Here is a 12,438-nt window from a genome sequence, read left to right on the forward strand (position 1 = left end):
ATGTTGATTAACCATAGTCCTTAGTGTAGCTTATCAGCTGTGATATTTGTGTTAGATAACCGATCGAGCTTCTTTAGTATCTGTCTAACCATATCGTTTTAGTGTCTGATAATTTGTTAAATATAATATTTCTAGCCTAAAGGAAGCGGAAATGAACGATCTAAACATGAAATCGTTGGAGGCTAAGGTGGTGGTCTTGGGCTCACAAGGTTTGTCATTGATTCGCTCGTAATCTCTCTGACTCATTGTACTTTTGTGAGGATGCTGATTCATGTTACAGTTTTACATTATTGAATATGACAGGAGATTTTCGTTGCAACTTTTAATAATGTTGGCTATTTATTTTCAGCATTTTTGGTATCCTTAGTGGCCTTTTTTAAGGCTAATTGTAATAATTAGTAATTAGGGCCTACTAGCCTAACTAATTAATAATTAATTAATATTCTGGTAGGCCTAATCACCTAATCTATCGTTTTAGGTAGATATAGATCTAGAATATAGATCTACGTAAAATCGCCTGCGACTAGTAATGTGACAGGTGACTCCTTAAATTTTAATAATTATTTTACATTTTGAGGAGGATTTATGTTTTGAAAAATACAAAAATGTTTCTGTTTCATTTATGTAGATTTACCTATTTTTAAACAATTGAGTTAAAACTTTTCAGTAATAAATGAAGACTAGCAATGTTTCCAACAGATGCAACATTGCCTGTTTACTATAGCAGCCATCTTATGAAGTTTTTTTTTTTTATAAACTTATAGCGCAAGACTCAGGTGAAGCCACTCTAACTTACAGATGGCTGCTTTTTATATAGCAAATCTTGCTCGCAAAAACTGCTGTTTAAAGTTAATTTCTTGCCTATATTGATATATTTAGCCATTGATTTAGGTTTATTATTCATTTATATATGATATTTGACACAAATATATCACAATATACTTCTATTAAAGCCTTGACAATGAGGTAACTTTTTTGTACATTACTAGCAGCGGGCGATTTTACATAACTAAAACAATAGATTACCCTAATTATTGGTAATTTAATAAAGTTTATAAAGTAAAAATATAGGATTTTTATATGGCAATAGTCAATAGGTGCCTAATTATAATTAATTGCATTAGGCAGGGCCAAGCTAGTAGTACTCAGTAGTAGTAGTATTAGTAGTAATACTACAATTTTAATTTTGATATGTAATTTGCTATTAGTTCTATTCTATTATCACTATAATAATTTACTACTAGATCAAAGTACTATGCTTTGAGATGACAATGGGCGATCTGAAGATCATCTACTGGTAGAACGCATGCTTGCTAACCTGAAAATCATGAGTTTGGAACACAGGATTAAAATAATAGGTTGTCCCCTGACTGAAATGCCCCTCATGTCAAAACTTTATGGTGTGATGCACTGGAGGAGTATCAAAAGCCTGTTAAAAACCTATGGTTCTAGTAGCTGTGAGCAAAAAGATGATTAATTGCTCACATGTGCACTTCTGTTGGCTAGGCATTGAACTGTCACACAGCTTCAATTAGGCCTACAAAAAACTGGCAGCCAACCAAAATTTAGATCTATATTAATTTAATATATATATATAAATATAACATCCCACAAGAAATATATTTTCTGAATTAAATATTCAAAACATTTGGTTAAAATTTTCTTCTATGTATGACAGGTGTGGGCAAGACGAGTGTTGTCATCCGCTATGTTGGAGGAATGTTCAGTAAAGCTGTTAGCCCCACTATTGGAGCCTCATTCTTCACATACAAACTGTAAGATTTTAGCTGATTTTTTATTATTGTACTTGCGGGTTTTGATTAGAACTAAGACACCTCACACATCTATGCTAAAATTTTGTAAAATGTATACTTCTTAATGTGCAAATACAACACTGCTAGATGATTTGTTTAATTTTCAAAATGAAATAATAGTATCAATGTCATATGGAGTAACTTAGTCACACTTTTGATGTTTATTTTTTATCCCCCCCCCCCCCATCCCCCATATCAAAAATATAAAGCAAAAGGCTGGATGCTTCCCCCCCCCCCCCCCCAAATAAAATGACAATAAAAACTCCAGCCTTCTCCCACAAAAATTTACATACTTTTCTTAATAAAAAAATACTAAATGATTGCAATGTCACAATTTCCAATTTACTGCCTTCTCTCCTCTGCACATGATTTAAAACTAACCATGATTGTGTTCTGTCACTGCCTTTTCTGCTGCCAATCATGGCACAAGCTCAAAAAACAAATACCAACCGCTCTCCTCTCTCCTCCTTTGTTATTCTAATTTATAACACTAAACAACCCATGTTCAGGAAATTTTCATGATTTTATTGGTTCATTGACACAACGACTTCACTGCCAAAACATCGCCATTTTCTTCCCGCTCTCTCCCTTCTTGCTTCCTTTTTTAGCGCATGCGCACACCCACACTATATTTTAGATTTATCTCGCCTTTTTATGAAACATACTTGAAACATGCATTCACCTTACATTTGACTGTTACATGTTCATTTCTCAGCACACTAGAACAGTACAGGGTCAAGCTTCAGGTCTGGGATACAGCTGGTCAAGAGAGGTTCAGGTCAATGGTAGGGCCAATCATATTTTACTCATTTTTTTCCCCTCCTTTTAATGTTTACTTTTAAAATTAAAAAAGTCATCTAGTTTTTAGGCTCAGAATTTAAAAACGGCTGTGTAAGCTTATCTGTCCCCATGACAGAAATTATGGCAAGTGTACTCATTACTCGTCGAGATGGTCCAATTGTTTATCCCAGTTGAGCATTTAAAGTAGAGTTCATCTGTTTCAATTACCCCAACCTTGGGAATAGTGCCCTAGATGCACATCTTCTGTCTGAGTTGTACAAATTGTTGTTGACTGTTAGTCCATGATATTCTTACCTGATACAGGATTGATTACTATTAGTGCTTTTTGCCATCTCCTCTGATAAATATGATGATTATAATCCTCACTTTAGTAGCTCCCCTTGATATATATTGTTTCTCTAGAACCAAACTGGTGGAGTTAAAACATCATCTCCTAAGTTGCTTCCCTTATATATATAATATTTGATCGTTCTTTCCTTAGGCCCCTATGTACTACAGAAAAGCCAATGCGGCCATGCTTGTCTATGACATCACATCATTAGAAAGTTTCTATGACATTAAAGATTGGGTCAAAGGTCAGTATAATTCTAATGTTACACAGCTGTATATTTTGGCTCTAGGACTTCCCAGACATGCTTAATTTCTGCAAACCATTTGTCATAAAGGCTTTCATTACTTTTTTTTGGGGGGAAATTCTTTAAAATTTGTCGCAGTTTTAAAAAAAAATATTTTTATGCCCGAATACTTGTGCCCTTAAGTGAACTAAGCCCTAAATATTTTTTCTTGTATGTAACATGCAAAAGTAAAGTTCACTTTTCAAACCTGACGGTCTATAGGGCAAGTGAAGTAGAGTTCACTAGTTTGACCTCGGCATATGAAGAGATAGTATGGTCAGCACTATGCCCAGCTGCCTTTACTTTCCCTAACATGAGTTAGGTATCCATCAGAGTTGGATGGACTCAGGGACGGTCTACAGACTTGAACCCGGATTTGAACTGGAGACTTACGGGTTAGCAGTCCAGCTCTCTACCGCTAGACCACTCCGTTTCCGTATGTAACATGATCATCAATTTTTCTTTTCATTTATTTTTACAGAGTTAAAGAAAAATGTTGACACACCTATTGGTAAGTTTTTGCTTTGACATTTTTGTTTGAAGCTAAAATAGTGGAGAAATATTTTATTTATAATAAAGATGCTTTTACAGTAAATTATTTTTTTAAAGGATAATTTAAACAAGTGAAACGAATGTAATGATAAAAATAAGTCAAGTTCCCCTTCCACACCTGGTGGGGCACAAGGCTGGTGAAGCAGAGTTCACCTGTTTCTGTGACCTCTGTTTTACTAAGGGATAGTGTAGTCATCACTATGCCCAGGCACTTTTATTTTCTCCAGTGTTAGTCAGAGTTGGGTGGTCTCAAGGACCTGAACTCGAGACTTTTGGGTCAGCAGTCAAATGCTCTACAGTTAAACCACGTCATCCCATAACCACTCCGTCAGATAAAAGTGTAATGTGTGGACTTAAATCATTGTTGTCTTGTAACAACAATAACAGGCTTTTCTTGTAGAACAAACTCCAGTAACTCCGTGGTAAAATAGTGGAAAAAAAACCATGTCAGTCATATCGTTTCTCCTTCAGTGTGCTAGGGCTGGCTTATTAATAATCATTGCATCGAGCTAAGCTATATATATCTCAGAGTCACCATCTAACCAATCAGTTTCCTGTAGTGTCTCACTACATTACTTCAACCACCTACCTTATAGAGATCCCTAGCCACAACTAACCTTACACCTGAAGTTACTTTGTTAAAATTTCTATTTTATGGTGTGTTGTTTTTTTTGTGTGTTTAAATAAAGCATTTCTTTTGTTTTGCTAGTTCTCTGTCTTTTGGGTAACAAGAGTGACCTTGAAAGTGGGAGAAAGGTCAGCAAAGAAGATGCTGCAGAATATGCCTCTTCTATAGACGCCATTTTCTTTGAGACTTCAGCTCTAAAAAACACAGGTAGCTTGAAAATCTTTATTTTCAATTTTTAAACATAATGTTGGAATATCTGCATTGCTTGTGAATTAGTATGCTATTTTTAATAATTCCAAATTTCTTTGGAATATCATGTTAATTTTTTTAGTTTGTGGAAGTGTATTACATTAATCTCATACAGGCAGTAAGCTCTAATCCATGCATGTAATAGTAAAAAAAAGCTCTCAAATTGAATAGGATTTACTCATCGCAGACACAATTTTTTTTTCTCTTTAGAATAAACAGAAAATGGTAATTTAAACATTGCAAAAAAATTAAAATCTAAAACAAAATGACTCAATCGAAAACAAGGTTGTTAAAATTATTTAAAATATTAATTATTTTTATGTTTCAAATATTCTTTGTTATACTAAAAATAAAGAAAAAATTGCTTCGTTAAATACTTTTCAAAGAATTTGTTTTCACCTGTCTAAAACTGTCTCCCAGGTATCGAGGATGCTTTTCTCCAAGTGTCCAAGCAGTTGATTCACCTGTACGAGACGGTGCCAAACAGTGGGATGGGGTCTCTGGTCTCGCAACAGGCGCCTGACATGTATGCTCCTGACCACGCCCTCAAGCTGCCAGAGAGGAATGAGCCGGCGGTCAGTCGACCACAGGACTCTGCTTGCGGCTGCTGAGTGGGGTCAAGGTTGTACATAATCTTGGGGGTGGGTGTAGTGTGTCGTGCTGGGAGTGTGTAGTGTGTAGTGTGTCATGCTGGGAGTGTGTAGTGTGTCAAACTGGGTAGTGTGTCATACTAGGAGTGTGTAGTGTGTTGTGCTGGGAGTGTGTAGTGTGTAAAACTGGGTAAAGTGTAGTGTGTCATACTAGGAGTGTGTAGTATTACTCTGTTGAGTTGGTATGACTCTAGTGCATTCAGAAGTCTTAACACTTCAATCAGCCTAGACTGGGTTTATTTTCATACTATCAAAAATTGTTGGTGTATGCTGTTGTATGCAACATTTTTAGTATGCTGTTGAATGGTAGATATGCACTAAATGTTGAGCTTTTGGTATGCTGTTCTAAGCTTAATTTTTAGAATGTTGTATGCTAGACATTCAGTACGGTGTTAAATTAAAAAATTTAGTATGTGTGTATGACTGATATTTGGTAAGACATTTTTTTATCTGTGGTAATTTTGAAATGTATACCTTTGCTAAAAATGTATTCCTGATGTTTATTATTTCATTTGCCACTCTTATCATGTGTTTGGTGGGCCTTTATGAAAAAATATTTTATCAAGCATCAAAAAAATTTATAGTTTAAAATACGTTTCTTGAAATTTATGCATAACTGTTCTTAAAACTGTATGTCAGATTTTCTCATATTTGTAGTTAAATTACAACTGTTTCTAAATGAAAAAAAAATATTTGCAGATAATTATTTTCATGAAACACTTGTAGTAATTTTATTTTTCTGCTTGATTTTGGTGCCGACTGTTTTTACCTGGAAATCACAAGTGAACTTATGAAAATGTGATAACATTTTGAATTATTTTTTATACTGGATTGTTTGTGATTACTGCCTTGTGTCTTCACATCTTTAGTGATGTTTTTTCTCATGTAGCAGAGAAACTAAATGTGTCACTACTTTTGGATACTTTTTTTTTTAATGACTTTTAGCTAACCTCACACTTTTAAAGAACAAATAACAAGTAATTCATTCTACGGTATAATCTGTTTGTATTTTACTGAACTGAAATATTGTATCTTTCCTAGTCATTCTTAACAACTGGTATCAGATTGTCTGCCTATCATTTCCAAATATTTTTGTCAACCAAAGTTAACCACCTGTCCTATCTTGCCATTCAACTTTTATGAATCATACAAAATGTGTGTTTGATTTGAAATGTGGTCATGATTTAGTAAGGCAGCTTAAATAATTTGCCAACAAGTTTCATGTTAAATTTCAATTGGTGAACATAATTAAAAGTGCTGGACCTGGTTGTGAACTTTTTTGTATCATAAACCTATTACATAATGTGAATATATATACTTCCCCTTCACAAGTGAATTGTTGCATATAATAGATTATTCCAGCTTAGCAGATCCCATGTAAGTAAATTATTTTTATATAATTAATTACACAATTTTGTATGAATTTATCACTGCTGAAAGAAACTTTTTTTATTTAACAAATCAACTTTTTAAAAATCTTCAATATGCCTGCACCTTTATTCAGATTCTGAAATTTCAATACTAAAAGTATATGGAGGACTTGTAGGAAATTGGTTTAGGTAAATTTTAATTATTTAATCAAGGATGTACATATCTGTGGCGGAGTAGTTTTTTTTTTTAAAACCTTAAATCTCTGTTATTTAAAACATTTTTTTTTTAAAAAAGCGCATTCAATTTCTAAATTGTCAACACTACTGAAGAATTTTTAAGACAGTCTATAGGAAACTTTTACAGTTTCGTGATTAATGTTTTACATTACTTAAACTGTTTTTACCATTAAATCATAAAAAAAGTAAAATATTAATTTCAACGACCCAGAGACGGAAAATGACTTTTTAAGTGGTGTACTGTTATTGAATAATTCATATTTCACATATAAAAAATTGTATATCTTGTGTTAGTCTTTGCTTCTTTTATGTTATTATTAATGCAATTCTGACCACCAAAATTTGTGTAGAACTTGCCATGAGGGAAAAAATAATGCATTGTTTCTGAAAAAACATTGTAAACATACACCATTATTTACTGTAATAACTAGAAAAATGTTGGAATGATAGAAGAGGTTCCATAACTAGGTCTGTGCTTATTCCCCAGACTTTACTTGAGAAGACTATTTAAAACCGGGGTCAGAGGTCATGTTTACAGAGTCATTAGTTAAAATACAATATGGTATTTAATACTGTATAGAAAAAAATTACTTGAGAAACTGTAGGTCGTAACTATAATGAGGTCAGCGTGTGCTGATATGGAGCTTTGGTTACAAATTAAACCTTTTTGATTGGTTCATTACAATGGTTGTTAACCTGTTTCTCACCCAGTCAAATTCTCATTCATTCCCATTTTTCAATTTCTGTTTAGGCCTATCCACATCATGTTGTGCCTTAATGGTCTCTGCAGCTGGGGGGGGGGGGGGTTGTTCTATCGCTGTAGGCAACTTTATTACATCTTTGGTTCCATTTTGATTATCATTTTCAGAAGGCACCATTGGGAAACAAATGCCATTATAACTTTTAATTGGTGGTCATTTTTTTTTTTAAATCTTATTTTTTGCAACCATGCATTTATCATTTTATGTTTACTCTTTCGTTTTTCTATTTCAAATAGACATGTTTTTCTTTAATAATATACCAGCCCAGCTTAAAATGAATTTATAAATGTTGGAATAATGAATTGTGGTTTACAGAATAATTAGTATTATAACATTGATATAAACCAAGAATATATTTTTGTTTTTAAAAGATTTGAGTACCATACTTATATTTTTTTTAATTAAATTAAAGTAACTATCTTCGGTTTTTTATTTTTTTTATTTTTCTCTAAATCTTTTCTTAGTTTGGTATGTTTTTAAGCTCGGTTAAATCAACTACTTTCTATTTCATATTGCTTGTTGTGTTCACATAGAAATTAAAATTGTGTATCTTCTTTCTTTGTTTCACCTTAATAACAAAATATTTTATTTAGAATTCAAATAATTATGAAACTACATATCTTTCTATGACAATGCTAATGACTAAGTTAAATCAACATTTTATAAAAGAAGCCATTTACTGCTTAGTGTTTGGTAAAACTGTTGGTTCTGGTAGTATTATCTCCCCTTACTTTTCAGTGCTTTTTAAATTTTTATTTTTTGTGAATGTGAATTTTTAAATAGATCGAATTATTTTATTTTTAGAGGTAATTTCACTTTCGTATAGATTTTTAAAAATCTAAAAACAAAATCTTCATCTTCTAATTTTTTTTCCATAATTTTATTTCTATTCTATTTAACCCAAGTTTATGTCTAGAAACTTTAGGCTATTACAGAAGCACCAATAAGAATTAAGAGAAACCCACCAGATGTAATTTCCATCATAGTAGAATGTACCACAAGAGTAAATTTATGAATATAATATGAATATAATATTTAGATTGAGGCCCTATATTTACAATTTTGAAACACAGTTTTATTAAAACTCTGTTTCAAAATTATAGACGTGTATTGTTTTAGTGTGGCTAATATCACATAGGTCTCTTCCAGTTTATCTCATTGAGTGTTCTCATCTATATTGACTCGCTGTATTTGGTTAACATTAACCAGCTGTATTTGGTTAACATTTATTGGGTGTATTTTGTTGACATCAATTTTGCTGTAGGTCTATTTGTTAACATTCACTAGCTGTATTTTGCCAATACTGTTTCTTTTGGGAAATGAAAGAAATATTTTGTAGAAAAACGTGTTTGACTAATTCTTCCCAAGGCTGTAAAAAAATGTGTTGGACTAATCCTTCCTAAAGCTGTAAAAATAAATTAAATTGACTAATCCCTCCTAAGGTTTTAAAAACAATATTTTAACTTAAAGCCTTGCTTTATGTGCTTTTCCCATTTACCTAGGGGAAGTAATTTGAATTGTAATCATTTGATGTGATAGGAAGTAAAGAAATAAAGAAGTTCACCAGAGTTATCTGTTTTTAAATGATTTTACTTAAGTCTCAGTGTCAGAAGTAAACCAAAGTATCCCGAAAACCTTTGTAGAGGAAGTAGAGTTTATGTGTTTCTGTGACTCTGTATATGAAGGGATTAAGTGGTCAGCACTACTTGCAAATGTCTTTTCTTTCCTGCACTCTGGTAATTTGAGGGGGAGGGGGGGGGGTGAGGATAAGAAATGGCATCCAATTTCAGGACCGGCACAAGGACACAAATTCACTTTGGACTCACGGAGGTTCTAAATCTATGGATCAAGAATGGCCTATGGAATCATGCTTTGGCATTCATGTTGCCAATTTTCAGTTAGCAATAGCTACCTACCATTTGACAACACCATCTATACTGAAAAAAGTGTTTCCTTTTTATATATATTTTTTGCCATAACAGTAAATATAGTTTCACTGAGGAACAGTTAAATTACACTGCAGTGTTCATGTTTATTTACAAAACAACTTGATAGAAAATAAATCATGGTATCTATTTTCCCAACATTAGCTCTTAAGTCAGGGGTCTCCAAACTACGGCCCGCGGGCCGGATGCGGCCCGCGAAGTCCTCTCATCCGGCCCGCGGAGATCTTTTTGTCCACGGAAAAAACATTTGTTGGTACTGGCTGAGGAACTTTGCCCAGAAAAATCAAAGACATGCCTGGAAGAAACTGGGCCCCGAACTGAAATTTGTTTGTTAATGCGGCCCTCGGACTGAAAAGTTTGGAGACCCCTGTCTTAAGTAAATGAGTGATATCGGGAATGAATTTAAAAACTAATATATTAACAAGCTGACTATTTTTTAAATTAATTATTCATTTACTACAGAAAGTACAATATTACTAAAAGGTTAAAGCAAAACTAGCGTTACTGAATGGGTTATTCAATGGTGTATTGTGTTTTAAAGTGAACTGTTGTTTAACTTAAGTGTGAGCATCCACGACAGTAGGGGTCCATAAAAAAAAACATCCAGGAGTATCTCTAAACTTGGGTTAAATATATTCCACTGGTCTAAATGTATATTTTATGGTTGTATTCAGTGTCTAGAATCAGCCTGATCAAATTGAGTAAAAACAAAAATATGCCTACATCAAGTAATTCAGTAACTGAAATGAGAGAACACCAATTCTGAACATATATTAACTTTATTGATGTCTACATGCAGTTGAATGAATAAACAAATTTATTTTTACTTTTCACTTGTGTTAGATAATTTGAAAAAAAATTGAACATGACATTGACAAATATGAAATAGTAAACTCAAAACAATTCAGCACAAATATGACAATCTATGTCATAATTAAAAAAATAATATTCATAGTTTTAGTGTAAATAAAGCCATCTTGATTATAATAGTCATACCACAGTAAGTTCGCTTTAGTGTGATATACTATACTCTATACATCAAGTTTGATTAATTGTAGCTTGTTTTAACAATATCCTTACTAATAAATTTATTTTAAAATGAAATCGGATTCATTTATTTAATTCTAGACATAATTCAGTATGCTAGAAATTGTTAACTTTACCTCTAAATCATCTAATTACATGTCAGAAAAAAAATTGATATGCTTTATGATAGCTGTTATCTCAAAAAACAAACTCACCAGCAATTTAATCAATGACAAATCTGCTTTAGTACCAACTTTTGGACCCCTGCTGACCTGACACATTTCTATAAGACTGGTTATTGCCTGCAGTTGAACCACAGTGTCAGGCCAGGCTTCCAGCCAGGACTAGAGCAGCAAATTACAATAAAAAAAACTAAATTTTAAAATATTGTGAACATTTAAAAGTAATTTACATTTTTTCGTGAATATTTTTTTTTTATCTTCCTAATCTAAAGCATCTTACATAAAATACACGCCTCAAATTTTAATTATTTAGTTTTTTCCAATTCAACAACAAAAGGAACATATAAGAATAGGAAACATGAACTTATACAAATCAAGAGATATATAAATACATAAAAAAAAAACTAATGATGAGATGTTTTTCCCTCAACTGTTGAATCAGACAATTTAATTTGATCTGTACATTGGTAGTGAGGATGCTTAAAAATGGATTATGATTAAAACTCCAGAAAAGTTCCAGAAAATAAATCTGCAGATGTTTCAATTTTGAGTCTTAGTTAACAAAGCTTCACTACCAAAAAAAAAAATAATTTCCAAATTAAAATTTTAGATCTCATTAAGCTTTTTTTTTTTATAAATACATCATATATTATTATTTATAGTACAGTTCATTTTAAATTGTTGATTCCACAGACGAATTCATGAGACAATAAAAATAAACACATTTGTAACTGATATTTTTTGGTTAGATTAGAGAATAGAGGACCAAAACATACAATGCATTATCCCTTGTAGCAAGAACTCCCTTGTAATAAGCCATGACAAAAGCAGAGGATACAACAGACATCTTTTAAGTAGACATGTTAGCTAAATAGTAAAAAAAGATGATCTAACATACTCTTAATACGCAATATTGATCCCTGGGAAGTCCAAGCTCCCAAAGTTTTATTTCAAGTCACTATCACTCCAGATTTCTTGTATCATTTATTCAATGCAGTAAAAAAATAATGTTTGCCTAATGTCATGCATAAACTTAACCAAGCCACACCCAACACCAAAAAATCTAAATGTTATCCACCTGCCTTTAATGGAAACACCAGTAAATAATTAATTAAATTTAGTCATTAGCTTCTCGTTTATAGACTACAGATGTATATAAAAAATATTTTTTTAAAAAGTTTAACGATTTAAAGTTAATCAAGTAATGAAATTAAAAAAAAAAAGGGTATTCCTGTGTAACTTTACATTATGCTTGGAGGCAGTCAGTTTTGTCAACATGACAACTTGCTGTGGAAAGTACCATGAACAAGCTGCATGCTGCACTATCTGTGCCCAGATCAAGCGTTGGACAGATCAACTATTTCAACACAGTTCAAGCTTGAGATATATATATACAAGTACTCAGAGTAGCACAATATTCAAACCATGAAAGAATCATTTAAAATACACAGGAAAAAAATAACTTTTATCCATGATTTTAAATTTACATATATATATATATATAACTATACATATACATACATGTATGAATACACAAATATATATATATAAATATAAATATATATATATATATATATATATATATATATATATATATATATGGTGTAG

The 12,438-nt window shown here is 32.2% G+C and overlaps 1 protein-coding gene across 1 annotated transcript; it reads left to right on the forward strand.

Moving 5' to 3' along the window:
* On the forward strand, positions 1-5,330 carry LOC131949124 (ras-related protein Rab-22A). The gene is made up of 7 exons (XM_059310886.1): positions 1-209; positions 1,679-1,775; positions 2,530-2,599; positions 3,097-3,190; positions 3,711-3,740; positions 4,491-4,616; positions 5,079-5,330. The coding sequence occupies exons 1-7, from the start codon at positions 152-154 to the stop codon at positions 5,267-5,269; spliced, it is 666 nt and encodes a 221-aa protein (XP_059166869.1). The 5' UTR covers positions 1-151; the 3' UTR covers positions 5,270-5,330.
* Positions 5,331-12,438: the final 7,108 nt, after the last annotated feature.

The sequence above is a fragment of the Physella acuta genome, unplaced genomic scaffold (assembly GCF_028476545.2).
Source record: "Physella acuta isolate Inbredline_101_S28 unplaced genomic scaffold, ASM2847654v3 ptg000674l, whole genome shotgun sequence".
Lineage (NCBI taxonomy): Eukaryota > Metazoa > Mollusca > Gastropoda > Physidae > Physella > Physella acuta.

What these genes read in the sequence shown, in the direction of transcription:
- LOC131949124 (XM_059310886.1), top strand. Translation starts at nt 152, where the DNA reads ATGAACGATCTAAACATGAAATCGTTGGAGGCTAAGGTGGTGGTCTTG. An exon ending in AAGAGAGGTTCAGGTCAATG is followed by an intron (nt 2,600 to 3,096) that starts GTAGGGCCAATC and finishes TTCTTTCCTTAG; the next exon opens with GCCCCTATGTACTACAGAAA. An exon ending in AAATGTTGACACACCTATTG is followed by an intron (nt 3,741 to 4,490) that starts GTAAGTTTTTGC and finishes TTGTTTTGCTAG; the next exon opens with TTCTCTGTCTTTTGGGTAAC.